This window comes from Anomaloglossus baeobatrachus, chromosome 8 (genome assembly GCF_048569485.1).
Source record: "Anomaloglossus baeobatrachus isolate aAnoBae1 chromosome 8, aAnoBae1.hap1, whole genome shotgun sequence".
NCBI lineage: Eukaryota > Metazoa > Chordata > Amphibia > Anura > Aromobatidae > Anomaloglossus > Anomaloglossus baeobatrachus.
In genome coordinates, this window is record NC_134360.1 from 10332633 (window position 1) to 10359864 (window position 27232).

The 27232-nt window shown below is 46.0% G+C and overlaps 1 protein-coding gene across 1 annotated transcript in view; it reads right to left on the bottom strand.

Moving 5' to 3' along the window:
- The window catches only part of SUSD3 (sushi domain containing 3), an 83627-nt gene that overhangs the window by 21052 nt on the left and 35343 nt on the right, over window positions 1–27232 (bottom strand). Inside the window, exons 2-3 of the mRNA XM_075321299.1 lie at window positions 14944–15132; window positions 10749–10896 (exon numbers count right to left, since the gene is read on the bottom strand). Coding sequence (XP_075177414.1) covers window positions 10749–10896; window positions 14944–15132 — 337 coding nt within the window. The remainder of the gene's footprint in view (window positions 1–10748; window positions 10897–14943; window positions 15133–27232) is intronic.

Here is a 27232-nt window from a genome sequence, read left to right on the forward strand (position 1 = left end):
TCACTGAAAGGTACGAAAAAGGAAACATTCCACGTAGCATTCGGCAGCCGCGAGAGACTTCACACCTACATTAGGCAAGGGTGGAGGCGATTTGTAGGCGCTGTCTTATGATGTACTTTTAGTAGTTCACCTCTACACGGCCCCCTGGCTTGCTGGGTGGCGCTGATCTCTTGAGTGACATTTTGGACCAGCGGCATGTCTGTGCTGCTGGCCCGATCTGTGTGGTCTTCAAAGCTGCAAGGAGAGACGGCTCTACCTCTGCAGCATAAGAAAAGCGTAGTGGCAGGCACTGAAGCTGGCGCAACGCTGAAAGCAGGGTGCAGCGCGCAGTAGCCCCCTAGGGCATGGGCAATGCTGCTCTACTCTAGCGGGAATAAAAAAATAATATCTGGTGGCTGCTTGCTTGTGTCCAGTGGCCACTCATCTATCTCCGGTGGTCACTCACTTGTGCTCCATGCCCGTTTGTCCATCTCCAATGGTTGCTCACCTGCGTCCCGTGCCTGCTTGTCTGTGTCCAGTGGTTGCTCACCTGTGTCTTGTGCCCGCTTATCTATTTTAGGTGGCTGCTCACTTGTGTCTCCTTGCTGATCATCTGTGTCTTGTTGCCATTCGTCCATCTCCAGTGGTTGCTCACCTGTGTCCCATGGTTGCTCACCTACATCCCGTGCCTGCTCGTCTGCGTCCCATGCCCGCTCGTCTGCGTTCCGTGCCCGCTCTTCTATCTTTGGTGGTTGCTCGTCTGCGTCCCATTGCCCCTCATCTATCTCTAGTGGTTGCTCGCCAGTGTCCCGTGGCCACTTGTCTGTGTTCGTTGACTGCTCGTCTGTGTCCCATGCCCGCTCGTCTATCTCCGGTTGCCACTTGCCTGTGTCCCGTGGCCGCTCGTCTAGCTTCTTTTACCTCTCGTCTATGTCTGGTGGCCGCTCTTCTAGCTTCAGTTACCGCTCGTCTGTCTAGTGGCCGCTTGTCTAGCTTCAGTTACCGTTCGTCTATGTCTAGTGGCCGCTCGTCTAGCTTCAGTTACCGCTTGTCTGTGCCCGGTGGCTGCTCGTCTAGCTTCAGTTACCGCTCGTCTGTGCCCGGTGGCTGCTCGTCTAGCTTCAGTTACCGCTCGTCTATGTCTAGTGGCCGCTCGTCTAGCTTCAGTTACCGCTCGTCTATGTCTAGTGGCTGCTCGTCTAGCTTCAGTTACCGCTCGTCTATGTCTAGTGGCTGCTCGTCTAGCTTCAGTTACCGCTCGTCTATGTCTAGTGGCTGCTCGTCTAGCTTCAGTTACCGCTCGTCTATGTCCGGTGGCTGCTCGTCTAGCTTCAGTTACCGTTCGTCTGTGCCCGGTGGCCGCTCGTCTAGCTTCAGTTACCGTTCGTCTGTGCCCGGTGGCCGCTCGTCTAGCTTCAGTTACCACTTGTCTGTGCCCGGTGGCCGCTCGTCTAGCTTCAGTTACCGCTCGTCTATGTCTAGTGGCTGCTCGTCTAGCTTCAGTTACCGCTCGTCTGTGCCCGGTGGATGCTCGTCTAGCTTCAGTTACCGCTCGTCTATGTCTAGTGGCCGCTCGTCTAGCTTCAGTTACCGCTCGTCTATGTCTAGTGGCTGCTCGTCTAGCTTCAGTTACCACTCGTCTATGTCCGGTGGCTGCTCGTCTAGCTTCAGTTACCGTTCGTCTGTGCCCAGTGGCCGCTCGTCTAGCTTCAGTTACCGCTCGTCTGTGCCCGGTGGCTGCTCGTCTAGCTTCAGTTACCGCTCGTCTATGTCTAGTGGCTGCTCGTCTAGCTTCAGTTACCACTCGTCTGTGCCCAGTGGCTGCTCGTCTAGCTTCAGTTACCGCTTGTCTGTGCCCGGTGGCTGCTCGTCTAGCTTCAGTTACCGTTCGTCTGTGCCCAGTGGCCGCTCGTCTAGCTTCAGTTACCGCTCGTCTGTGCCCGGTGGCTGCTCGTCTAGCTTCAGTTACCGCTCGTCTATGTCTAGTGGCCGCTTGTCTAGCTTCAGTTACCGTTCGTCTATGTCTAGTGGCCGCTCGTCTAGCTTCAGTTACCGCTTGTCTGTGCCCGGTGGCTGCTCGTCTAGCTTCAGTTACCGCTCGTCTGTGCCCGGTGGCTGCTCGTCTAGCTTCAGTTACCGCTCGTCTATGTCTAGTGGCCGCTCGTCTAGCTTCAGTTACCGCTCGTCTATGTCTAGTGGCTGCTCGTCTAGCTTCAGTTACCGCTCGTCTATGTCTAGTGGCTGCTCGTCTAGCTTCAGTTACCGCTCGTCTATGTCTAGTGGCTGCTCGTCTAGCTTCAGTTACCGCTCGTCTATGTCCGGTGGCTGCTCGTCTAGCTTCAGTTACCGTTCGTCTGTGCCCGGTGGCCGCTCGTCTAGCTTCAGTTACCGTTCGTCTGTGCCCGGTGGCCGCTCGTCTAGCTTCAGTTACCACTTGTCTGTGCCCGGTGGCCGCTCGTCTAGCTTCAGTTACCGCTCGTCTATGTCTAGTGGCTGCTCGTCTAGCTTCAGTTACCGCTCGTCTGTGCCCGGTGGCTGCTCGTCTAGCTTCAGTTACCGCTCGTCTATGTCTAGTGGCCGCTCGTCTAGCTTCAGTTACCGCTCGTCTATGTCTAGTGGCTGCTCGTCTAGCTTCAGTTACCACTCGTCTATGTCCGGTGGCTGCTCGTCTAGCTTCAGTTACCGTTCGTCTGTGCCCAGTGGCCGCTCGTCTAGCTTCAGTTACCGCTCGTCTGTGCCCGGTGGCTGCTCGTCTAGCTTCAGTTACCGCTCGTCTATGTCTAGTGGCTGCTCGTCTAGCTTCAGTTACCACTCGTCTGTGCCCAGTGGCTGCTCGTCTAGCTTCAGTTACCGCTCGTCTGTGCCCGGTGGCTGCTCGTCTAGCTTCAGTTACCGCTCGTCTATGTCTAGTGGCTGCTCGTCTAGCTTCAGTTACCGTTCGTCTGTGCCCAGTGGCCGCTCGTCTAGCTTCAGTTACCGCTCGTCTGTGCCCGGTGGCTGCTCGTCTAGCTTCAGTTACCGCTCGTCTATGTCTAGTGGCTGCTCGTCTAGCTTCAGTTACCGCTCGTCTATGTCTAGTGGCTGCTCGTCTAGCTTCAGTTACCGCTCGTCTAGCTTCAGTTACCGCTCGTCTATGTCTAGTGGCCGCTCGTCTAGCTTCAGTTACCGCTCGTCTGTGCCCGGTGGCTGCTCGTCTAGCTTCAGTTACCTCTCGTCTATGTCTAGTGGCCGCTCGTCTAGCTTCAGTTACCGCTCGTCTTTGTCTAGTGGCTGCTCGTCTAGCTTCAGTTACCGCTCGTCTATGTCTAGTGGCTGCTCGTCTAGCTTCAGTTACCACTCGTCTGTGCCCGGTGGCTGCTCGTCTAGCTTCAGTTACCGCTCGTCTATGTCTAGTGGCTGCTCGTCTAGCTTCAGTTACCGCTCGTCTATGTCTAGTGGCTGCTCGTCTAGCTTCAGTTACCGCTCGTCTATGTCTAGTGGCTGCTCGTCTAGCTTCAGTTACCACTCGTCTGTGCCCGGTGGCTGCTCGTCTAGCTTCAGTTACCGCTCGTCTATGTCTAGTGGCTGCTCGTCTAGCTTCAGTTACCGCTCGTCTATGTCTAGTGGCTGCTCGTCTAGCTTCAGTTACCGCTCGTCTATGTCTAGTGGCTGCTCGTCTAGCTTCAGTTACCACTCGTCTGTGCCTGGTGGCTGCTCGTCTAGCTTCAGTTACCGCTCGTCTATGTCTAGTGGCTGCTCGTCTAGCTTCAGTTACCACTCGTCTGTGCCCGGTGGCTGCTCGTCTAGCTTCAGTTACCGCTCGTCTATGTCTAATGGCTGCTCGTCTAGCTTCAGTTACCACTCGTCTGTGCCTGGTGGCTGCTCGTCTAGCTTCAGTTACCGCTCGTCTATGTCTAGTGGCCGCTCGTCTAGCTTCAGTTACCGCTCGTCTATGTCTAGTGGCTGCTCGTCTAGCTTCAGTTACCGCTCGTCTATGTCTAGTGGCTGCTCGTCTAGCTTCAGTTACCGCTCGTCTGTGCCCGGTGGCTGCTCGTCTAGCTTCAGTTACCGCTCGTCTATGTCTGGTGGCCGCTTATCTGCAATTTTTCTGTGATGGGAAATAGGAGTGGTGCATGGACATTAGCAGTGACGGGTAAGTACTAATGGTATTTTGTGCTGCCATCACTAATGTGGGCATAAAGAGGGTTTCCTGACCCCCGTGTGGCATTTCGAGGAGCAGAGAGGAGACGTGGAGAGAGGGTCCGGGACGTGGGCAATTATCTTTAATTTAATATTAGCAACTCACGTAAACTACAATGGGCAGAGCCGGATCCACGCACAGTCTCGTCCTGAAAAGCAGGAGGGGAAATTAGAGGATTTGGCTGGTAATCGTCTGGAAGAAACGTTCTGGTGACACAATTCTTCAGGTCAATACAATTATAATGATACCGAACTTCTGCAGCTTTGTTTTTTTGGGGGTTTTTTGTGTTTTTTTTTATGTATAGTTTAGTAGTTAAAATAATTTCTGGGATTTGTAAACAAAAAACAACAAAAAAAAAGCAAAACCCAAAAAACCCTTTTTATATATATATATATATATATATATATATATATATATATATATATATTTTTTTTAATCTTCTTAGTATAGGATCTGTTTTTTGCTGCAGAAAAAAAGCCACAAAGACCGAAGCTTTCCGCTATTCCCCCCCCCCCCCCGGCGGGGGCCGTGGCCCCTCCCTGGCGGGCTCTTGCTTTGCCCGTGTGTTCTGTGTTTTTGCATTAGTGGAGACTTGTGGATATTGTAATGTAATTAGTGTGAGTGGGGGGTGCGAGGCTCAGAAATAGAGAGACGCCAGTCTACTACATAAAGGCAATTGTGCTGACGTCCAGAAAATGGAAAATACAGGAGCATTTATACTAGTGTTAGAAGCTCCCGAGTCGCGATGGCTAATTCATGGCGTCAGGTCTTATAACGAGAACCAATACCAGCGGTAACCAAGGAAACGGCTGAGTCAGCGCAAAAACGAGTTCGGTGCGAGCGCTTCCTACACGGATGGCGGAAACTCCAAATAATGGGATACATTTCATTATTACATGACGGGGCAGAAACATCGCCGCACGCTCGCTACATTGTATCCAGCACGGACGCCGCGACCTCCTGCGTCCTCACAATATTTACTCTGGAGCTTCCCGGCCACATCTTATTAAAAGACATTAATTTCTCGCTCCAGATTCGTTCTTGGTTTATTACCCACGATTGTTTCTCCTCTCCCAGAATGTAACAAGCAGGAGACACAAACAGAAGCCAAAATCTCAGAAATAAGACGTAACGGGGGAAGACTCATCAGAACTAGTGAAGAGGAGAAGAGAAGACATTGCCTGAGCAATCCGGCACCGCTCTCCAAATGGAACCAAAATGTAGACTCCAGCCAATCACCATGGAGCGCTCTAAAGGCATGCTTTATTTACAGTATATCATAGAAGTGAGTACAACCCTCACATTTTTGTAAATATTTTATTCTCTCTTTTCCTGGGACAGCGCTTCAGATCTGACCCCATGATACAATGTGCAGTGTCAGTGTGCAGCTTGTATAATAGTGTAAAGAACTCATCACAGCCGTTAATGCCTAAACCGCTGGCAACAAAAGTGAGTACACCCCTACGTGAGAATGGCCACATTGTGCCCAATTAGCCATTAGCTCCCTCCCTGGTGTCATGTGACTCATTAGTGTTACAAGGTCTCCGGTGTGACTGAAGGTGCAGGTGTGTTACATTTGGTGTTATCTCTCACACACTCTCTCATACTGGTCACTGGAAGCTCAGCATGGCTTCTCATGGCAAAGAATTCTGAGGACCTGAAAAAAAAGAATTACTGCTCTACATAAAGATGGCCAAGGCTATAAGAAGATTGTCACCACTCTGACATTGAGCTGCAGCACAATGGCCAAGACCAAATAGCAAAGGTTACAGGGGTGGGGGGGTCCGCCTGTCAATGCTGAGACCATACGCCGCACACTGAAGAGGTTAAAGGGGAGAGGGGTCCCCCTATCAGTGCTCAGACCATATGCCGCACATTTCTCTGCATAACTGTTGTCCCAGAAGGAAGCCTCTTCTAAAGATAATGCACAAGAAAGCCGCAGTTTGCTGAAGACAAGCATCCTGGGGTCTAAGGAGATCAAGCTAAACGTATTTGGTTCAGATGGGGTTGGCATGTGCAACAGCTCCAGGTGAGGAGGACAAAGACAAGTGTGTCTTGCCTACAGTCAGGCATGGTGGTGGAGGGTCATGGTTTGGGGCTGCATGAGTGCTGCCGGCTGTGGGGGCTGCAGTTCATTGAGGGAACCATGAATGCCAACATGTCCGGTGACATACTTCTCAGAGCAGGATCCCCCCCCTTCATATCTCACCATGATAAAGACCCCAAACACCTCCAACACCACCACTGCTTCGCTACAGAAACTGAGGGTGAAGGTGCTGGACCAGCCGAGCATTTCCAGACCTAAACCCTATGGAGCATCTGTGGGGACTCCTCACACGGTGGTGGAGGATCGCAAGGTCTGTAACATCCACCACCTCCGGGATATCATCATGGAGGATGAAGAGGATCCAGCGGCTCCTGTGAAGATCTAGTGACCTTCAGACCCAAGAGAGGTAAGGCCAAGCTGGAAAGTAATGGAGGCCACAGAAAATATTTGCACTTTGGCCATTTTCACTTAGGGGTGTACTCACTTCTGTTGCAGTGGTTTAGGCATTAATGGCTGTGATGAGTTACTTACACTGTTATACAAGCTGCGCACTGACACTGCACATTGTATCACAGAGTCAGATCTGCAGCGCTGTCCCATGAATGATAAAATATTCACTTTTGTGATGTACTGTATAGGATAATGGTGAATTGTGGTGGTTTTGCAAAAGAAAAAAAAGTGAACAAATGGAAAGATCTGATCAAAACTAAAGAGACCCCATCCGTCTTGAGAATGATGCCTTGAGGCTCGCCGCCACCACCGCCGCTGCTGGAGAGTGCTATGTTTCTAAAATGCGTTGTACGTTCTTCCATCCCATAATCTAGGAATACGCTTACACGATTGCTTCTATTCTTCTGGATGAGTGCCAGCAAAGATATCCTCGTTTACTCGTTACATATTCTCCACCGTTATCTGTGCCGATCCCTGGGGGCGTTTGGGAGAGGAGGTTTGGGAGGCCCTTCATCATTTGTTTGCTACCGGCTCGTAAGGAAGTTACATTCCCAGTGCAACCGCGCCGCTTATTAGTGTCTATCAGGATATATTGTGTTATTGTGTTGCCATTTTTTTTCTGTTTATAAATATTTTTACTAATGGAATAAAAATATCGTGTCTAGATCTTGCTGTGACATACAGTTGAAACCAGAAGTTTCTATACACTACCTCTACAGACACATCTGCAAGGTTTTTCCCTCTGCTCTTTATAAGGACACATCTGCAGGTCTTTCCCTCCGCTCTCTATACAGACACATTTGCAGGTTTTTCCCTCCTCTCTCTATACAGACATCTGCAGGTTTTTCCCTCCGCTCTCTATACAGACACATCTGCAGGTTTGCTCTCTATACAGACACCTGCATGTTTTTACCTCCGCTCTCTATACAGACACATCTGCAGGTTTTTCCCTCCGCTCTCTATACAGACACATCTGCAGGTTTTTCTCACTATCTGACATGAAATAAGAATAAACCTTTCCATTTTTCGATCAATTAGGAACCAAAATTATTTATATTTGTCAGATGCCAGAATAATGACAGAGCGAGAATGTTTTCAGGCATTTTTATTACTTTCTACTCAGTGAAAAGTTTCCATACACTAAGAGTACTGTGCCTTTAAACAATATGGGACAGCCCATATGATGATGTCATGTCTTTGGAAGCTTCTGATTACAATATACCAATCAGTATCAACTGAAAACATTCTAAGATATACACCATACATAATATCAAAAAGGAGGTAAGCAACTGGAAAACTCAAACAATAATGCATCCGATTGATGGCCCCCCGAGGAAGCCCTACGCGAAATGCGCGTTGGGGATCGGTGACTCACTGACCTAGAGTCATATGAAAAAGTTTGGGTACCCCTATTAATGGTAACCTTTTTTCTTTATAACAATTTGGGTTTTTGCTATTTCAGTTTCATATATCTAATAACTGATGGACTGAGTAATATTTCTGGATTGAAATGAGGTTTATTGTACTAACAGAAAATGTGCAATCTGCATTTAAACAAAATTTGACCGGTGCAAAAGTATGGGCACCTCAACATAAAAGTGACAATAATATTTTGTAGATCCTCCTTTTGCAGAAATCACAGTCTCTAGTGGCTTCCTGTAGCTTTTAATGAGTTCCTGGATCCTGGGTGAAGGTAGATTTGACCATTCCCGTTTACAAAACAATTCCAGTTCAGTTAAGTTTGATGGTCGCCGAGCATGGACAGCCGCTTCACATCATCCCACAGATTTTCAATGATATTCAGGTCTGGGGACTGGGATGGCCATTCCAGAACATTGTAATTGTTCCTCTGCATGAATGCCTGAGTAGATTTGGAGCGGTGTTTTGGATCATTGTCTTGCTGAAATATCCATCCCCTGCGTAACTTCAACTTCGTCACTGATTCTTGCACATTGTTGTCAAGAATCTCCTGATACTGAGTTGAATCCATGCGACCCTCAACTTTAACAAGATTCCCGGTGCCGGCATTGGCCACACAGCCCCAAAGCATGATGGAACCTCCACCAAATTTTACTGTGGGTAGCAAGTGCTTTTCTTGGAATGCCGTGTTTTTTTGCCTCCATGCATAACGCCTTTTTGTATGACCGAACAAGTCAATCTTTGTGTCATCAGTCCACAGGACCTTCTTCCAAAATGTAACTGGCTTGTCCAAATGTGCTTTTGCATACCTCAGGCGACTCTGTTTGTGGCGTGCTTGCAGAAACGGCTTCTTTCGCATCACTCTCCCATACAGCTTCTCCTTGTACAACGTGCGCTGTATTGTTGACCGATGCACAGTGACACCATCTGCAGCAAGATGATGCTGCAGGTCTTTGGAGGAGGTCTGTGGATTGTCCTTGACTGTTCTCACCATTCTTCTTCTCTGTCTTTCTGATATTTTTCTTGGCCTGCCACTTCTGGGCTTAACAAGAACTGTACCTGTGTTCTTCCATTTCCTTACTATGTTCCTCACAGTGGAAACTGACAGGTTAAATCTCTGAGACAACTTTTTGTACCTTCCCCTGAACAACTATGTTGAATAATCTTTGTTTTCAGATCATTTGAGAGTTGTTTTGAGGAGCCCATGATGCCACTCTTCATAGGAGATTCAAATAGGAGAACAACTTGCTAGTGGCCACCTTAAATACCTTTTCTCATGATTGGATACACCTGCCTATGAAGTTCAAAGCTCAATGAGGTTACAAAACCAATTTAGTGCTTTAGTAAGTCAGTAAAAAGTAGTTAGGAGTGTTCAAATCAAGAAATTGATAAGGGTGCCCATACTTTTGCATCGGTCAAATTTTGTTTAAATGCGGATTACACAATTTCTGTTAGTACAATAAACCTCATTTCAATCCAGAAATATTACTCAGTCCATCAGTTATTAGATATATGACACTGAAATAGCAAAAACCCAAATTGTTATAAAGAAAAAAGGTTAACATTAATAGGGGTGCTCAAACTTTTTCATATGACTGTATACAGGGAACACTATGGGTAAACAAGAAAAAAAACTTGATAAATTGTATTACCGTTTTACTAGCTGCTTGACTTTATCCCTAAGCGCACATGCGCACGTTGCGTATTTGCATGCAGTTACGCTGCGATCTGCACTGCAGCGTAACTGCATGCGTCCTGCATCCCCAGCATAATCTATGAAGATTATGCAGGAGACGTGCGCCTGTGGTGTATTAGAGCGCAGCGCTTTAGCTGCTGCCCGAAGCGCGCGTTCTAAGAAGTGACATGTCACTTCTTTCCTGCGCTCTACGTGCATCCCCGCTCTATGGGAGGGGCTGCACTCAGAGCGCATGGAATCGGCTTTTTTTTTTATTACGGACTCTTTCTGCAGCGATTTGAAGCGCACGTGTGCTGTTCAAATCGCTGCAGAAATTTCTGCAGGGACAGAACGCTACGTGCGCACATAGCCTAAGAGATAGGAGATCCTTTTGAGCTCTTGTGGCCATATTAGGATCAATTGAACTGTTAGCAGCATTGGCATTATACTTATTATGTTATGATTAGCTCTTTGTGGCCGTTTGCTCCATAATTCCCATTATTATATTTTGTATCCGTTCATGTGTGTCATCTTTTGTGTATCACACCTGTACCTCCTTATGTATGGTTATATCACTTTATAGAATCCTTTTATGATTTAATAAAGCTATTTATATTTTCATATAATGGATTTTGAACTTGGTTTTATCAGATACAAAGGCTTAATATTAAAATAATAACACTATTCCCAATAAACAATATACAGTATATTATTACATCTTGTTGCTTCAGCAGGACTTCTCTCGTGCTGGCCCCGCTGTATGTGATACAATGTTATCTCGCTCGTTCATTGCTTCCACAGTTTTGGAGAATATTCTGACATTATACAAAACAGTTATTTTTTTAATATAGATATTATTAGTGATGATTTGCAGAACAATAGGGCATTATAGTCACTGGTGACTGTCTGGTCCCTGATCAGCGCAGCGGACAGTAATATCAGTGTATAATGTGGCTGGTCGGTCTCGGGATAACCGGACGTTTTCGCACCCATCTCACCTTTCCGATCGCCTCTTCTCACTTTTCTTCACGCAGTTCACCAGGCAGCACACCAGGAAAGCCATGGACATCAGCAGGATGATGGCGCAGCTCACGATGGAGGCAATGACGGCCACTTTAAATCCAAACGTCTCGTATTTGGATAAAGCTGTAAAGTGCGATAAATTAAAGGATAAGTTCTCCAAATGGAGGAGCCATTTAATCATTAGGACATTGCTGAACTCCCCCTTTTAATTGCAGGATTGTAGCGGAGTCTGTGCTGAATTCTGGACGTCATTCAAGCTTCTGGCCGCATGGTGTTCTTTATTATCTCATTTTATATCATTAATATGTGCGGCTACCTGGTGACAGATATTGATCGGAAGCAGCAAGTATTTATACACTGAGTATGTAGATTCATCACTCAGGCGGGGATTCATTGCATTTAGGAGCTAAAACAATAGAAGATGTAAAGTCTTATAAGATTGCAATTACTGGGATTAGTGAGAATAACTAGAAGTGGAGAGGAGCGGATCTGGATAAATGGGAATTTGCCCATTTGTGAGGATTTTCCCGGGAAATTCAAATTTGCAGAGAAGTTATTTTTTTGCAAATGTAATGCTCCTTATTCTGCTCTGAGCACAAGGAACATAAGATGGAAAACATAAGAGAAAAATCCTTATACTCGCATTTCTGTCCCCTGTACACCTCATGGTCACCCGTCCGCTCCTTGCTGCATCATCTTATTACCACCGCTGGACTTCCAGGTCTAATGAAGCCCAAGAGGGCTCTGTAAGTGTGCGAAACGTCACGACACCATGACATCACGCAGTGCATAGAATTTTCCGTGTAAGTGGTGGTAAAACTAGATGCAGTAAGGATTGGATTTGTTTTAATTGCTTGATTTTTCCTGAAATTGATACATGGAAAATCTCTCACTTGATTTTTTGCATGCAAGCAGCGTCTTCACAGAGGAAGAGGACTGGTACTCAAGTGCCAGTTATTGGAAGTAACAATCCCTACAGTCAATATCGACCCTTTAACAAGCCAAGGCAAAAGCCAAACCAGACACTCCATTTGCAGACACATGTTTCAGGATGTTTGTTCATCATCAGTGCAAAGCAAGAAAACATATTTGGCTGGGTGAGGGTATACGGGGTGACATTTCTCCTTGTGGAGAGTGCCAAGATGGCGACAGGAGACTTACAGGCCATGCAATGCTCCTCTGGGATTTTATTCTGCACTCTGGGGTTATGGGTCTCAATAATTGTGAAGTGAGTGGTGCCCATTAGGTATGTACACAGCACAGTGGCATTTAGACCTGGGCTATGGTCCTCTAAAACCAGACAACCCTAGTAATAGGGAAAGACCCATTTTCCTTAGCTCGGATGTTTCATATGCAGGTGTGTAAAAAAAAATAAAAATATATATATATATATATATATACACACACACACACACATATATATATATATATATATACATATACATACATTTATATTTATATATGTATATATATAATATAAATGTGTGTGTATGTGTGTGTGTATATATATATATATATGTATATATGTGTGTGTGTGTGTGTGTGTATATATTATATACATTTTTTATATATATAAAAAAAGTATATATATATAAATATGTGTGTATGTATGTATGCATGCATGCATGCATGTGTGTAATATATATAATATATATATATATATATATATATATATATATATATATATATATATATATATATATATATATATAATATACATACATACATATACATTTACATATATACACACACACACACATATATGTATATATATAAATAATAAGTACACACACACACGTGTGTACGTATTTATATATATATATATTTATTTATTACACACACATTATATATATATATATATATATATATATATATATATATATATATATATATGTATGTGTGTGTGTGTGTGTGTGTGTGTGTGTGTGTGTGTGTGTGTGTGTGTGTGTGTGTGTGTGTGTGTGTGTGTGTGTGTGTGTGTGTGTGTGTGCGCGCGCGCGTGTAGTATATATAGAAAATATCTCACTGTGTGCGTTTGTAGCAAATATTGCTGATTCAGCAAGAACTTATTACTTTCTAAAACAATCAATAGTTTTTAGCAGATCAATAATTTCTTCACCACATACACCTTGTGATCACACGATACTGAAGTCAATGTGGAATTGTCCATATGGCAGTATGCCTTGCGATATTGCGGTGCTGGGGCCATTAATTATTTGTATCAAACAGAGTTTATTATTATCTATTTTAGCATTTTCTCCAGTGATTATTGAGTGGTTTTGCTGTTTCTAATTTGTGATTTTAGGCTTTTTGTAATCTGGGATCTCGCTGCTCTACATTTCGGCTCCTCGCATCGTGCTCCACAGTCAGCGCTGACAGATGGGAGAGAAGCGATGAGTCAGCGATAACGAATAAACATCTCTCCTTCTACATCAACCTTATTTAATAGAACGCTCCATAAACAACAACATGTTTATTTAACGAGGTCTCCTCAGGGCCGACTTTAACCCCTTTAAGGCTTTTCCTATGAAAGTACATGAATATGAGATCGGTGGAGGACAAGGCTTTTTTTCTCTTGGAAAATTGCAGGTTTTTTTGCACAAGTCCAGCAACAGATCAGTTGATTGTGATGGGTTCAGCTTCACAAAACCCGCAGCAAATCAAATTACTGAAAGCCACATCTGGCCACACATTTGCTTTGCAATGACCACAGCAGTGCAGCATTAAAGAGGACGTGGACAACTGTGAAGGTAATTTTTTTTATGCAAATGGATGCTTCTGGTCCAAAGATAAAATTATAAATGGGTTGCACTCAAAATTTTGTGACTTTTACGGGATCTTTATTGCACAATCCATTGGTGGCTGTAAAATAAGTTAACTAAGAATCCATCAGTGAGCTTCTGTAGCACTTTTAACTCTTATCTGTCTTTCGCTGAGCTCCTCTCAGATGATTTTTCAGCTATCAGGCTGATTCTATACATAGTGCCAGTATAGCACTGTATGTATAGAATCAGCCTGATAGCGCCAGTATAGCACTGTATGTATAGAATCAGCCTGATAGCGCCAGTATAGCACTGTATGTATAGAATCAGCCTGATAGCGCCAGTATAGCACTGTATGTATAGAATCAGCCTGATAGCACCAGTATAGCACTGTATGTATAGACTCAGCCTGATAGTGCCAGTATAGCACTGTATGTATAGAATCAGCCTGATAGTGCCAGTATAGCACTGTATGTATAGACTCAGCCTGATAGTGCCAGTATAGCACTGTATGTATAGAATCAGCCTGATAGTGCCAGTATAGCACTGTATGTATAGACTCAGCCTGATAGTGCCAGTATAGCACTGTATGTATAGAATCAGCCTGATAGTGCCAGTATAGCACTGTATGTATAGAATCAGCCTGATAGTGCCAGTATAGCACTGTATGTATAGAATCAGCCTGATAATGCCAGTATAGCACTGTATGTATAGACTCAGCCTGATAGTGCCAGTATAGCACTGTATGTATAGAATCAGCCTGATAGTGCCAGTATAGCACTGTATGTATAGAATCAGCCTGATAGTGCCAGTATAGCACTGTATGTATAGAATCAGCCTGATAGCGCCAGTATAGCACTGTATGTATAGACGCAGCCTGATAGCACCAGTATAGCACTGGCTTTAGTTTAGATAGGACCTACCACCAGGATTTTCCTCTTTAAATAAACAGTTTTTGCTTTGGTAAATAAAAAGGGACCCAAAAGACAGTTCCTTTTACGATCTATATAACGGGGCCTCGTGCTTCTGTTCTTTTTAGCTGCGGATGAATATGAATGGACGGGTATGGTCACACATGCCCGCTGCGAGACGGCAGGAGATAGCAGGGCATTGTACTCGGCAGTCTACAATGGTCCCATGCTCTATGAATAGTGGTCTTGCGCATGTGCAGCCATGCAGTTTGCCTGCAGCTAAAAAGAGCGGCTGATGAGTCCCATTCTGGTGATCGATGGTGTCCCCAGCAGAGGGACCCAACATGAGCAGACATTTATCGATATACTTGGGCAGGGAATAAGCGTTCTGGAAAACATATATTGTAAATATAAACCTGAAGGTCACATGTGAAGACACCGGCGATGTTACTACTGTACAGTAACCACAATGACTGATAAAAAAATAATCCTCTTACGTTTACAAGAAGGCGCTCCGGCCGTCCACAAGGTGTTATTTCCTTTCCAGACACAGGTCGTTAAGTCTTCTCCAACCAACTGATACGACGAGGAGCACTGGAACATAATAATTGTCCCGACTGAAGAGCCATTCCCGTGCACGATATGTAACGAGCCGGACTCCGGCGGCACAATCCTTCTACACTGACCTACAAACAAGCAGAGAGGAAAGCTGCCATGATTGCTGGGATATCACATAATGAATAAACGGGCGGCCGAGCGCGAGGACCGCAAATACGAGGTCAGCGCTAAGTACCGTCATTTCACGCTACACGAAGCGGAAACTTTCTATAAAGCCGTCTGAAATGTTCCTGGCCCGGTCTCCGCACATTGTGACCTGCGTGTTCAGATATTTATTACATTGTTACTGTACTTTGTAAGTGCAACAACGAGGCGAAAAAACAACAAGATTTATAGGACTCTGCGGATGAGCGGTGAGCCAAGCTGGGCCGGAGAAAGATGGCGGCACGGCTCACGCACTGCGATGATGAAGATGGTTTCTTCTTTAGCAGGGTCTTATTTATTTTCTGGTTTTGTTTACAGATTTAACAACAAAAATAATAAAAAAAAAATTAATAATAAAATCACCCGCACTAAAGTAAGCTAAAGGAGCTGCTGGTGGCCAACTGGGAGCGCCAAATAAATAATTATCAATGGCCACCGCGCTTCCCAAGCCATAGAACAAAAACAAAAGGCTCATAGATGAGAGAATACTCATAGAATAAGAATGGCCTATAAAAGGAAGGCTGATTTCCCAATCCTCAAAGGGTTAATCTCCAAGGGTGTATGTAAATTTAAGATAAAAGTACTACTACAGAGGAACCATCCATTATATCAAGTCATCGGATACAACTGTTGTAGACTAGACTAATCAAACAGTGATGATGAAGCACCCCACGGGGTCTTGGGAATACTATTCACCGGGCCGGTGAGGTTCAGGGGATGTCACGGGTGGCCCTGCCCAGTTTTGTGACCCCGACGTGTCCACAAAGGGATGAAGGGTGGTGGGATGATGAGGATGAAGGGGTTGAGGATGTTGGGAGTAGTTATCTCGTGACGCCACCTGTGGTGTGCGGCCAGGGATTAGCTGCCACTGTGGGTGCTGTCCTCTGGGGCGGATGGTGTCGCAGCTCGGATGGTTCGGCTCCCCACAGGTAGAGCCTGGCCCCAGGGGAGGATGATGGTATTGGTAGTAGCCGTTGGCCCCGAAGCGCGGGGTGATGTCAGCCCATCCTTGCTTGCGCCATATTGGTTGCGGTTCAAGTTCTTTACTCACTGTCTGCTAGCCGCCCATGGAGTGCTGGTTTCTGCAGTGATGGGCCCCAGCCGATCCCGGATAATTTGGAAATCACCACCGGTGTTTCCACTGTGAGTCCTTTCTGGTCTGGGTCCCTCCAATCCAGAGTATGGAATATGGAACGGGTCGCGGGTGTTTCCTGTGCACTCCGCAGACCCTGGAATCCCCGGTAGCTGTAGAGACCCGGGCTGAGCTGGATGCTCCAAGCCACGAGTCTTGTAGTGCTCCCAGAAGTGTAAGGTAATGTCTGGACCAAGGTCCCAATTGTCCTCCTTCCCCCAAGCTGTGCCCAGGGGTAACTCCACAAGTGTGAAGATGCTCTTTCCTTTTCCCCAAGTGGTGGCCGCCCTGTAGGTGGCTGTCCTAGTGACTGTGAAAGTCCCATGCCTCGTAATGGCCACCTCCATATATACCCTAGGCCAATCCCAGTGGGAAAGCACCTAACTGTGTGTGGTTTGTGAATGTGAGAATCACCAGTGATTAACCTCTTCCTTACCTGGGATGAGTACCGCACCTTAAGTGAGGAGCAGTACCCTGTGGCAACTGAAGCCTCTGGGGCGCCACAACGAGCCTACCACTTACTTTAAAGTGTCCTGTGCGGTCATATATATGGCGCGTGGCAGAGAGCTGCTTCCGTGGATGATGAGAATACTTGTCCTGTTGTCCTATCATTCAGGAGTCTTGAAAGAAGCGTTGGTGTGCGCTGCACAGGAGAACGTTCCGGCCGGCGGTGCCTCGACTGTGTAAGAGAGCAGCGTAGTTTGAAAATGCTGTGAGGGCACGCACTGTAGCGGGCGCACTATGGATGCCCACTTGTTGCAAAGAGTTCTAACACGTTTCAAAGGACTACACATCCTTCTTCGTCAGGGTAGGACTAAAGACAAAGGACGTGTAATCCTTTGAAATGCGTTGCAACTCTTTGCAAGCAGGGGGCATCTGTAGTGCACCCGCTACAGTGCGTGACGTCACGGCATTTTCAAAGTACGCTGCTCTTTTACACAGTCGAAGCGGCGCTGGCCGGAGGGTTCTCCTGTGCAGCGTGCAGCAACGCTTGTTTCACGACTCCAGGATGATAAGACAGCTTTTTTTAGGGGTCAAATGATTTTAGGTCACAGATCTCACACCACCAATACACAGATGGTGATGCCCTGCATAAAACTCGGGTCACTACAGCCCGGCCCAAATGGGTTCTGCGCATCAAATTTAATCAGGGGTCTGAAGATTGCAACTAAAACGTAGCAGAAGAGGCGCCGAGATGGCAGTGTGTAGGAAGCGGAATACGGACCTCTCTCTAGGATTTAGTAACGTTGACGGCAGTAGATGTAACAACTGAATGTTCTATTCGATACAATGTTATTGTAGTATCAGGACTATACACTGGATAACGCTTGGGGATAGTTACAATATATCTGTACACTATCACACACAGATATACCGTAATTCAGCAATGCACAATGCCGTTACACAGCACATAAAGCCTCCATCTCCGCTCATCACACTACACCGGTCAGACACACGGACATCTTCATGTGCTTGACATCATAAAATTATTCAAGGATCCTCTTCGGTTTCAGATATGTTAGAGGTAATTATCTGTAAGATTACATTTTGCTTCATTAATGGAGTCAAGCGGAAGACGCAATGAAGTCTATATATGTCAAGGAGGATAAAATGAGAGCGGAATGTAATGTCATCAATCATAGAGGTGAACCTGTCACCAGGAAAATGCCGCCCAATCTGCAGCCCCATGTTATACGCCGGGGAGCGGAGTGGAGGATGTAGAACTTTGTGAGAAAAGATTCAGCAAACTTGTGTTGTAGTCATGTAATCCTCTGCTCTTTCTGGGAGTTTCAGTCCTAAGTGTGAATACGGAGATAGCTGTCAATCACTGATAGGACTGCCCACTGGACAAAAAAATCCCACAAAGAGCAGAGGTTTAAAGGAGATCTGTCAGCAGGTTTTTGCTATGTAATCTGAGAGCAGCAATATGTAGGTGCAGAAACCCTGATTTCATAAATGTGTCACTTACTGGCTGGTTTGCTGTTTCAATATAATCAGTGTTTAATCAAAAGGAGATTAACACTACGGGACTAGATGCCTCATTCCTCGTAGTCCAGTCACAGCCCCAGCACTGATTAGAAGCTTTCTGTCAATATACAGTGTGCACAGATGGCTGCCAATCAGTGTTATGAGCGTGGTTATACACAGCTGCCAATCAGAGGTGTAGGCGGGTTTATACACAGCTGCCAATCAGAGGCGTAGGCGGGGTTAAACACAGAAAGCTACCAATCAGTGGTGTGGGCGGGGTTATACACAGCTGCCAATCAGTAGTGTGGGTGGGGTTATTATACACAGAAAGCTGACAATCAGTGGTGTAGGCGGGGTTATACACAGCTGCCAATAAGTGGGGTTCCGCTTCTGCTGTGCGCCGTTCTGTCCCAGTCATTGCACTGGCTGTCCATACATCACAGGATCCAAATTTAAATTGCTTGTTCTCACCCACAAAGCTGTTCACAGTGCGGCACCCCCTGCATCTCCACTGTCCTCTCTGTCTATCACCCCACCCCATCCTCTCCACAGTGCGGCACCCCCCAAAATCTCTACCTTCATCTCTGTCTATCACCCCACCCGTTCTCTACGCTCCGCAAACGACTTTCGACTAACTTCCACACTAATCTGAACCTCCCACTCCTGGCTCCCAGACTTCTCCCGGGCTGCACCAATCCTCTGGAATGTGGCGCAATTTAAGATAGAAATTTAGAGAATTTTGGAGCATTTTCAATAGTTCATCTTCCCCATTGTGTGATCCTTTTTATACAAATGAAGGGGGAAGGAGAATATTTCCGGACTACAGCCGAAAGATAAAATAGATACAGCTAAAAGCGTAGACCAGGAATAATATAAAATGAATCCCGTAAATAATTTTGGACTTAAAGTTCATTCATAGCATAAAGCAGTTGGCGAATACAAGTATAGAAGTTGGTATATATATATTTTTTCCACTATGGCCGTTTAATGCTGCTATACACAGTATCACATAGAAGTAACTATACGCAGATTTATAATGTTTCATGTTCTCATTTTTCCCAAAAAAATGACAAGTATGCGTGATCCAATATTATACAGTATGAGGTCCAAATTCATTTATTACCCCCTCATATCAGAAATGTTGCCAGCGCTCATCTACTGTAAGACTCCCTTGTAAAAGTTTTCTAGAAAAGTTAAACAATTTCTATTTTAGCTATTCAGAGAATGCAACGTTGTATAAGAAATGGAGAGGAGCGCTCCAAGCAGAGACGTCTGCAAGATAATGGCCACACCGGATTTACTAAGAAGCATCTTATGAGACATCTCTGGATGGAACTACTGCACTCAGTGAGAAATAATACACCTTCACTTACATAAGTAGGATAAACCGTATATACACAGCGAGTGATAGGAATCTGCAACTAATCATCTGCTAAATAGCTACAAGTTACATTTATGTATGAGATAGAGAAGATGATTGTCTATAGAATGAAGGTCGTCTCACAGTCAGAGCTGTAGAGGATGGTGAAATATGGAGTCTGAAAGGCACAAGTGCAAAACATTGTTACCCTTTTGCTCGTCAGTGTAAGTATTGAACACATCTTCAATTTTCTAAGCAAATACATTTCTAAAGCTGCTATTGACATAACATTTCTCACCAGATGTTGGCAACAACCCATCCAATCAACACAGGCAAAGAAATCATACAATAGATGTCCATAGATTAAGTGATGTGTAATAATGAGAACTGACACAGGGAAACGTATTTAGAAAGCAATGCTGCCACTTAGTGATAAATAATATCGGCTGGTTCAACTGATGGCCAATAAAAAGGTGTCTCATTACCAAGGTGCCACACAAGAAACATCTCATAATGGGCAAAACCAGTGAGCCAACTCTAGATCTTTGTAATCTTATTGTTGCAAAACATACTGATGGCATTGGTTACAGAAGAATTTCTAATCTACTGAAGGTTCCAGTGAGCACCGTTGGGGCCATAATCCGGAAGTGGAAAGAAAATCATTTCACCATAAACCGGCCACGACCAGGTGCTCCCCACAAGATGTCAGACAGAGGAGTGAAAAGAATTATCAGAAGAATTGTCCAAGAACCAAGGAAACCTGGGGAGAGCGACAGAAAGACTGGAATCAGCAGGTACAATTGTTTCAAAGAAAACAATAAGTAATGCACTCCCCCTCCACGGCTTGTATGCACGCTCCTGTATGCACGCTCCTGTATGCACGCTCCTGTATGCACGCAAGACTATTGCTGAACAAAAAGCATATTCAAGAGCGTTAAAAGTTTACTCCACATCATTTAGACAAGTCTGTGAAATACTATGAGAATATAGTCTGGTCAAGTGAGACCAAAACTGAACTCCTTGGAGGCCATAACACACACACAATGTTTGGAAGACAAAAGGCAAAATTGCCCCCAAAAACACCAAACACCAATGAAGTGTGGAGGTGGGAACATCATGGTGTGGGGCTGTTTTTCAGCATGCGGCACTGGCACAAAATTCATGTAATTGAAGGAAGACTGAATGGACAAATCTACAGACACATTTCTGATAAATATCTGCTGCCATCTACTAGGATGATGAAGAAACGAGGGTGGACATTTCTGCAGACAATGATCCCAAACACACAACCCAGGAAACACTTAACTGGATTCAGAGGAAGAAAATAAATCTGCTAGAATGGCCGAGCCAATCACCAGAGCTGAATCCAATAGAAAATGTCTGGAAGGAACTAAAGCTCAGAGTTCATAGAAGAAGCCGGGACCTGCAGGATGTGAGGAGTGTGTGTGTAAGAATGGCCAAAATCCACCTGAGCAATGCAGGCGACTAGTGTCTCCATACAGGATGTGAGGAGTGTGTGCGGAGAATGGGCCAAAATCCACCTGAGCAATGCAGGCGACTTGTGTCTCCATACAGGATGTGAGGAGTGTGTGCGGAGAATGGGCCAAAATCCACCTGAGCAATGCAGGCGACTAGTGTCTCCATACAGGATGTGAGGAGTGTGTGCGGAAGAATGGGCCAAATCCACCTGAACAATGCAGGCGACTAGTGTCTCCATACAGGATGTGAGGAGTGTGTGCGGAGAATGGGCCAAAATCCACCTGAGCAATGCAGGCGACTAATGTCTCAATACAGGATGTGAGGTGTGTGTGTGTGTGTGTGTGTGTGTGTGTGTGTGTGTGTGTGTGTGTGTGTAAGAATGGGCCAAAATCCCCCTGAGCAATGCAGGCAATTAGTGTCTCCATACAGGAGGCATCTGGAAGCTTTATCACCAGAAAGAAGAATGTAACAAGTATTAAATAAATGTCAGTAACGTGTTCAATACTTTTTCTTTGCGTCATTTACACAAAACTTAATCTATGGAACATCTATGGTTTAATTTCTTTGCCTGTGTGGATTGGATAGGTTTTTACTGACCTCTGGTGAGAAACTCATATCAATAGCAACTTTAAAAATATATTTACTTAGAAAATTGGTGACGTGCTCAATACTTTTGTTGCGGGCGGGGCCGCTGCTTCTCGGGGGCCTGCTCGGATCCGGATTCACTGCTGTGGCTCGAGTGGTGACCGGACCCAGGCTCGCACGGCCGCCCGTCCTCACAACCGTCGGAAAAGGGGATATTTACAGGGGAGGTGTTGTGTCTGTGATGCCACCCGTGGCTTGCGGTGAAGGATGGTGGCACCGCTGCTGCCTGGTGATGGAGCACCCGGGGCTGATGGAGCGGGGGAGCAAGGTGGGATCTCCTCCATGGGTAGGGGAGGTGTAGTCCCGGGGCCCTGTGTCGGTACACGGGAGTGATCACTGCTGGAGGTGGCGCGCCAGGCTGGACCGGGGGGGGGGGACAATGGTGTACTCACAGTTCAGTAATTTCACACAAGTCCAGTAGTAAACCAAGTTGCCAATGTCCGGCTGCCGTGGAAGGGTGCATTTGGGTCCCGCACCCAGGTATTGAACAGGAATCCCTTCCTCCTGCACTTTGCGTTTGTCTTTCTCTTTGGACGACTTTGTGTCGAACGGAGAAGTCCTCTCCCGGTTCTGTATGTGTTCGGAGCTGTGGCCCGCAAAAGCTGACCCTTGGGATTTCAGTAGGTTTTTGGACGGACACCCTATCCTGCGCGTTGGGCTTCTGTTTCGCTCTATTTGGGTAGTTAGTGGAACAAGGTCTGAAACCTTGTCCCCGGCTGACCAATTGGAGAGGTGGCTTGCAACCTTCCTCGCCCTAGGGTCCTGGCACCCTGACTGTGCACGGCCTCTGGCCCGGATTCCCGCTGTTGGCACCGGCGGGCTACAACCCTGCCCCGGTGCACTTTAGGTTTCCCGCGACCGGATCTCCATCGCCTGTGGCCCTGTTCACAGTCTGCCACCTAGCCGGGTAGTCCAAGGCTACTACCCCTGACTACACTTAAACTTAAACCCTCTCAGACTGAACTCTAACTCAAACTTAGACTAACTGACGTGTTTCCGCCTCTGACACTTCAGGACCCCTAGGTGGGCGTTCACATCCGCCTGATCCCACCCACTGGTGTGTCCCTATTATCACGAGGGGGTGGCTAGGGTTTAATGGCTGTGTGTTGCCTAAGTGTGGGTTTCTGGTGGTAACAAGGAAGATGTACTAATATGTGACTACCTGGTTTTGCCAGGGCGTCACAGTAACGAGCAAAAGCGTAACAATGTTTCAACTTTTGACTTTCATATCAATACTTATTTCACCAGCTGTATATGTTGTAATAAAAAGTGACATGTGTAAGGAAATGTGATGTTGCAGACTGTTTTATGTTGGAATTCTGGTAATATCTATTCAAACAATGGGCCTTTCATTTTGTATTTTTATATTCAGGATTTTGCAAAACGGTTTTATGTGCAGATTTTGATGCAGATTTCCCCATTTCTATTGCAAAAGGTGAAATTAGCAGTAAGAATTGTCCCGCTGCAGATTGTGAGATCCGGACCTCCTGTATTTCTGCACAGGAATGTGTAGCAATGAGTATCGGAGATTCTTATTTTTCCAGTTCTGTAGATAGCGGCGGATTTTCTGCACGTGCCGAATATTCACAGCAAATATGCAAAGCATGAACTCACCTTTAAGCCCGGTCTGATTTTTTGGATTCTCCTGGTAGGAAGCAGATGAACAGCTGTTTATAACCTGCTGTCTGTTCCCTCACCTACCTCCCACACTCCCCCCCCCCAAATAAGCAATGTCTTCTTGCAGCAGATGTTTGCCTGAGCGGAAAGAATTCAAATCATTTTCTCGGAGTAATCCACTTAAAAGATAACCTGACTTTATAATTTTGTACAACAGCGTTGTAGTGCGGCGCGGACCGGGGTATACAGCACGACCGGCCGAGCGTCTATGTATAATTCATGAACCCTCAAGAAAAAAGGCAGATTTAAAAATACTTTCCGATGAATAACTGCAGGTGAGTCACAATTACCGAGTCTCCGCGGCTCCTGGATCTGCGGATTCATCAGGTTCTGAATTTCCATGATTTTATTTTTTTACGTGCTGCAGGTTCTGTTCTACCCCGACCTGTGTTTCAATTATTAGACTGCATGGAATCTTCAGGTTTCTATGGAAACCAGCATTGTTGAAATAATAACATTTGTTGCTCCTAGCAACCTGTTGAAAGATTAATCACTGGATGATTTCTGCGGGTCGGGTCCTGAGCTGCAATCAGGTATTACAGTACAATGCATTCATCACGCCGAGAAAAGACATAATCTGCTTTACATTCAGTGAAGAAATGTAAAAGTCACCTATAGACACAAATCTGGCTCCAAGGATCAAACTGTCAGTACAGTATGGGGAATGGGCAAAGGGGTCATGTATCCACCTCCTCATCTGCCCATATCCAACATGTCCAGTAACTTCAGATTTGTATGCTTTGTAACTTATGAGGCTTTCTTTCATCGGCATTCTGCCAGCACTATAGGTACAGGAACCTACTTTGCCTCACTTACCAGCATGAATTTTGTAAAGAGGCAAAGACTCGCACCCGGTCTGGTACTAGAGACGGATCACACTTCACAACAGCAAATATGGCAGAAGGGAGACACAAACAGGCAAATTCATATAAGGGTGCTTTACACGCTACAACATCGCTAAAGCGATCTCGTTGGGGTCACGGAATGTGTGACGCACATCCGGCCGCGTTAGCGATGTCGTTGCGTGTGACACCTATTAGCGATTTTGAATCGTTGCAAAAACGTTCAAAATCGCTAATTGGTGACATCACCCCCTAATCTCAATTATCGTTGCTGCTGCAGGTACTATGTTGTTCCTCGTTCCTGCGGCAGCACACATCGCTACGTGTGACACCGCAGGAACGACAAATCTCTCATTTGCTGTGTCCCGCCAGCAATGAGGAAGGAAGGAGGTGGGCGGGATGTTACGTCCCGCTCATCTCCGCCCCTCTGCTTTGATTGGGCGGCCGCTTAGTGACGTCGCTGTGACGCCGAACGAACCGCCCCCCTTAGAAAGGAGGCAGTTCGCCGGTCACAGCAACGTCGCTAGGCAGGTAAGTAGTGTGACTGTTCCTAGCGATGTTGTGCGCCACGGGCAGCGATTTGCCTGTGACGCACAACCGATGGGGGCGGGTATGCACGCTAGCGATATCGGTAATGAGATCGCAGCATGTAAAGCGGCCCTAAAGGCAGAGTTCACGTCGGGCAAAAAAAGTTCTGCAAACACAACTTTTTTGTCCCTTGTTAAAAATAACGAATTCAGCAGAAATTAGTTATTTAACATTGGAGTATATGGTGAACGGATCGGTTCACGGATTGCTTCTCAGTTGAAACAGATCCTGTAAAAAAACAATAAAAAAAAACAACCCAAAAACAAAACAGATTCTTTACAAATGCAAGAAAACGGGTGGCTAAATAGCAATTATTTAACGGATCTGTTACAAATGCAAGTGAAATGGATGGATAAATAGTGATCAGGTAATGGATCCATCCGCCATATACTCCAATGTTACAAAAAAAACGGATCCGGCTGAAATCACTTATTTAACAACAGACAAGAAAGTTGTGTTTGCAGAACTTTTTTTTGCCAACAGATCTCTGCAGCATCAGCTCTAACGGATGATTACTGGACGTGTGAACTCGGCCGAAGGATGGCGTTTTGCACACTATATTTCATACAGAATCCAGTGGCGAGCGATGCACTGACTATACAGAGGCACAGGCTTTCTTAATTAATTTGGTGCAACTTTTAGCCTTTGGTCGTGACTAAGTGTTTTTACTTGAAGCGTAGACCTGGATACTTTTTCTCCAATAAATGTGATGTTTTAATATGGACTGAATATCTCTCTGCAGTTGCTGGATCTTCCTCGCTTTTTCTTCCGTGCACCTTTAGCTGCCCGTGCACCACAGTGTAAGGGTGCGCTCACGACATGGCCACGTGATGCGATCCCATACTCGTGCACGTGGACCGGGCTGGTCATACTAACACAACCCCATTAACCTCTTCACGACAGGGCCAATTTTCACTTTTCCTCCCCTTCTTCCAAGAGCCATAACTTTTTTTATTTTTCTGTCCATCCACATAGACATAGGAGGACTTGTATTTTTGCAGGACAAGGTGTACTTTTGAATGACACCATTTATTTTACCACATACTATACTGGAAAACGGGTGGGGGGGGGGGGAAATCACATGGAAGGTGGAAGTAGATGGACTTAGGTCTTTTTTCAACCTATGTAACTATAATGAAATGCACTCTGTTAAATGTGATATCTGCTGGGTGATTTGCATGCACTTGGCTGGGTAGAGACAGGGTTAATAGTTGGCACTAGACCAGGAGGGGAGCAGTTACATGGGCACACAGTATGCAACTTCCTGGTATTGAGTCAGATAGGGCCATGATTTGGGAAGTGAAAGACCTATGGTCTAACTACTTGCAGAGCTTCATGTAAGCAGGTATGCGCAAAGAGTGAAGATCACTACACATGAGATAGTGCGTCCTAAAGAAACGTAAGAGACATTGGCCAATTGAATTCCAGGCAGGAAGCCTAGTGGAGACGAAAGAGAAGTAAGAGACACTTATTCCTGACCAGGAAAGTCTTGTATAATGGACAGAACATGGCGTGGGTGATCAACAGAATGAGGTCCTCAATTCAGGCCATTGAGGCCATTCAAGCGGCACAGACCTTTGTCCAACAGTGACCATGTTAGTGTCCGCTCATCACTAGTTACCAGTCCTGAGCACCCGAGCATGGTAGTGCCCGTTCATCACTAGTTACCAGTACTGAGCACCCGAGCATGGTAGTGCCCGCTCATCACTAGTTACCAGTACTGAGCACCCGAGCATGGTAGTGCCCGCTCATCACTAGTTACCAGTACTGAGCACCTGAGCATGGTAGTGCCCACTCATCACTAGTTACCAGTACTGAGCACCCAAGCATGGTAGTGTCCGCTCATCACTAGTTACCAGTCCTGAGCACCCGAGCATGGTAGTGCCCGTTCATCACTAGTTACCAGTACAGAGCACCCGAGCATGGTAGTGCCCGCTCATCACTAGTTACCAGTACTGAGCACCTGAGCATGGTAGTGCCCGTTCATCACTAGTTACCAGTACTGAGCACCTGAGCATGGTAGTGCCCGTTCATCACTAGTTACCAGTACTGAGCACCCGAGCATGGTAGTGCCCACTCATCACTAGTTACCAGTACTGAGCACCCGAGCATGGTAGTGTCCGCTCATCACTAGTTACCAGTCCTGAGCACCCGAGCACGGTAGTGCCCGTTCATCACTAGTTACCAGTACTGAGCACCCGAGCATGGTAGTGCCCGTTCATCACTAGTTACCAGTACTGAGCACCCGAGCATGGTAGTGCCCGCTCATCACTAGTTACCAGTACTGAGCACCTGAGCATGGTAGTGCCCACTCATCACTAGTTACCAGTACT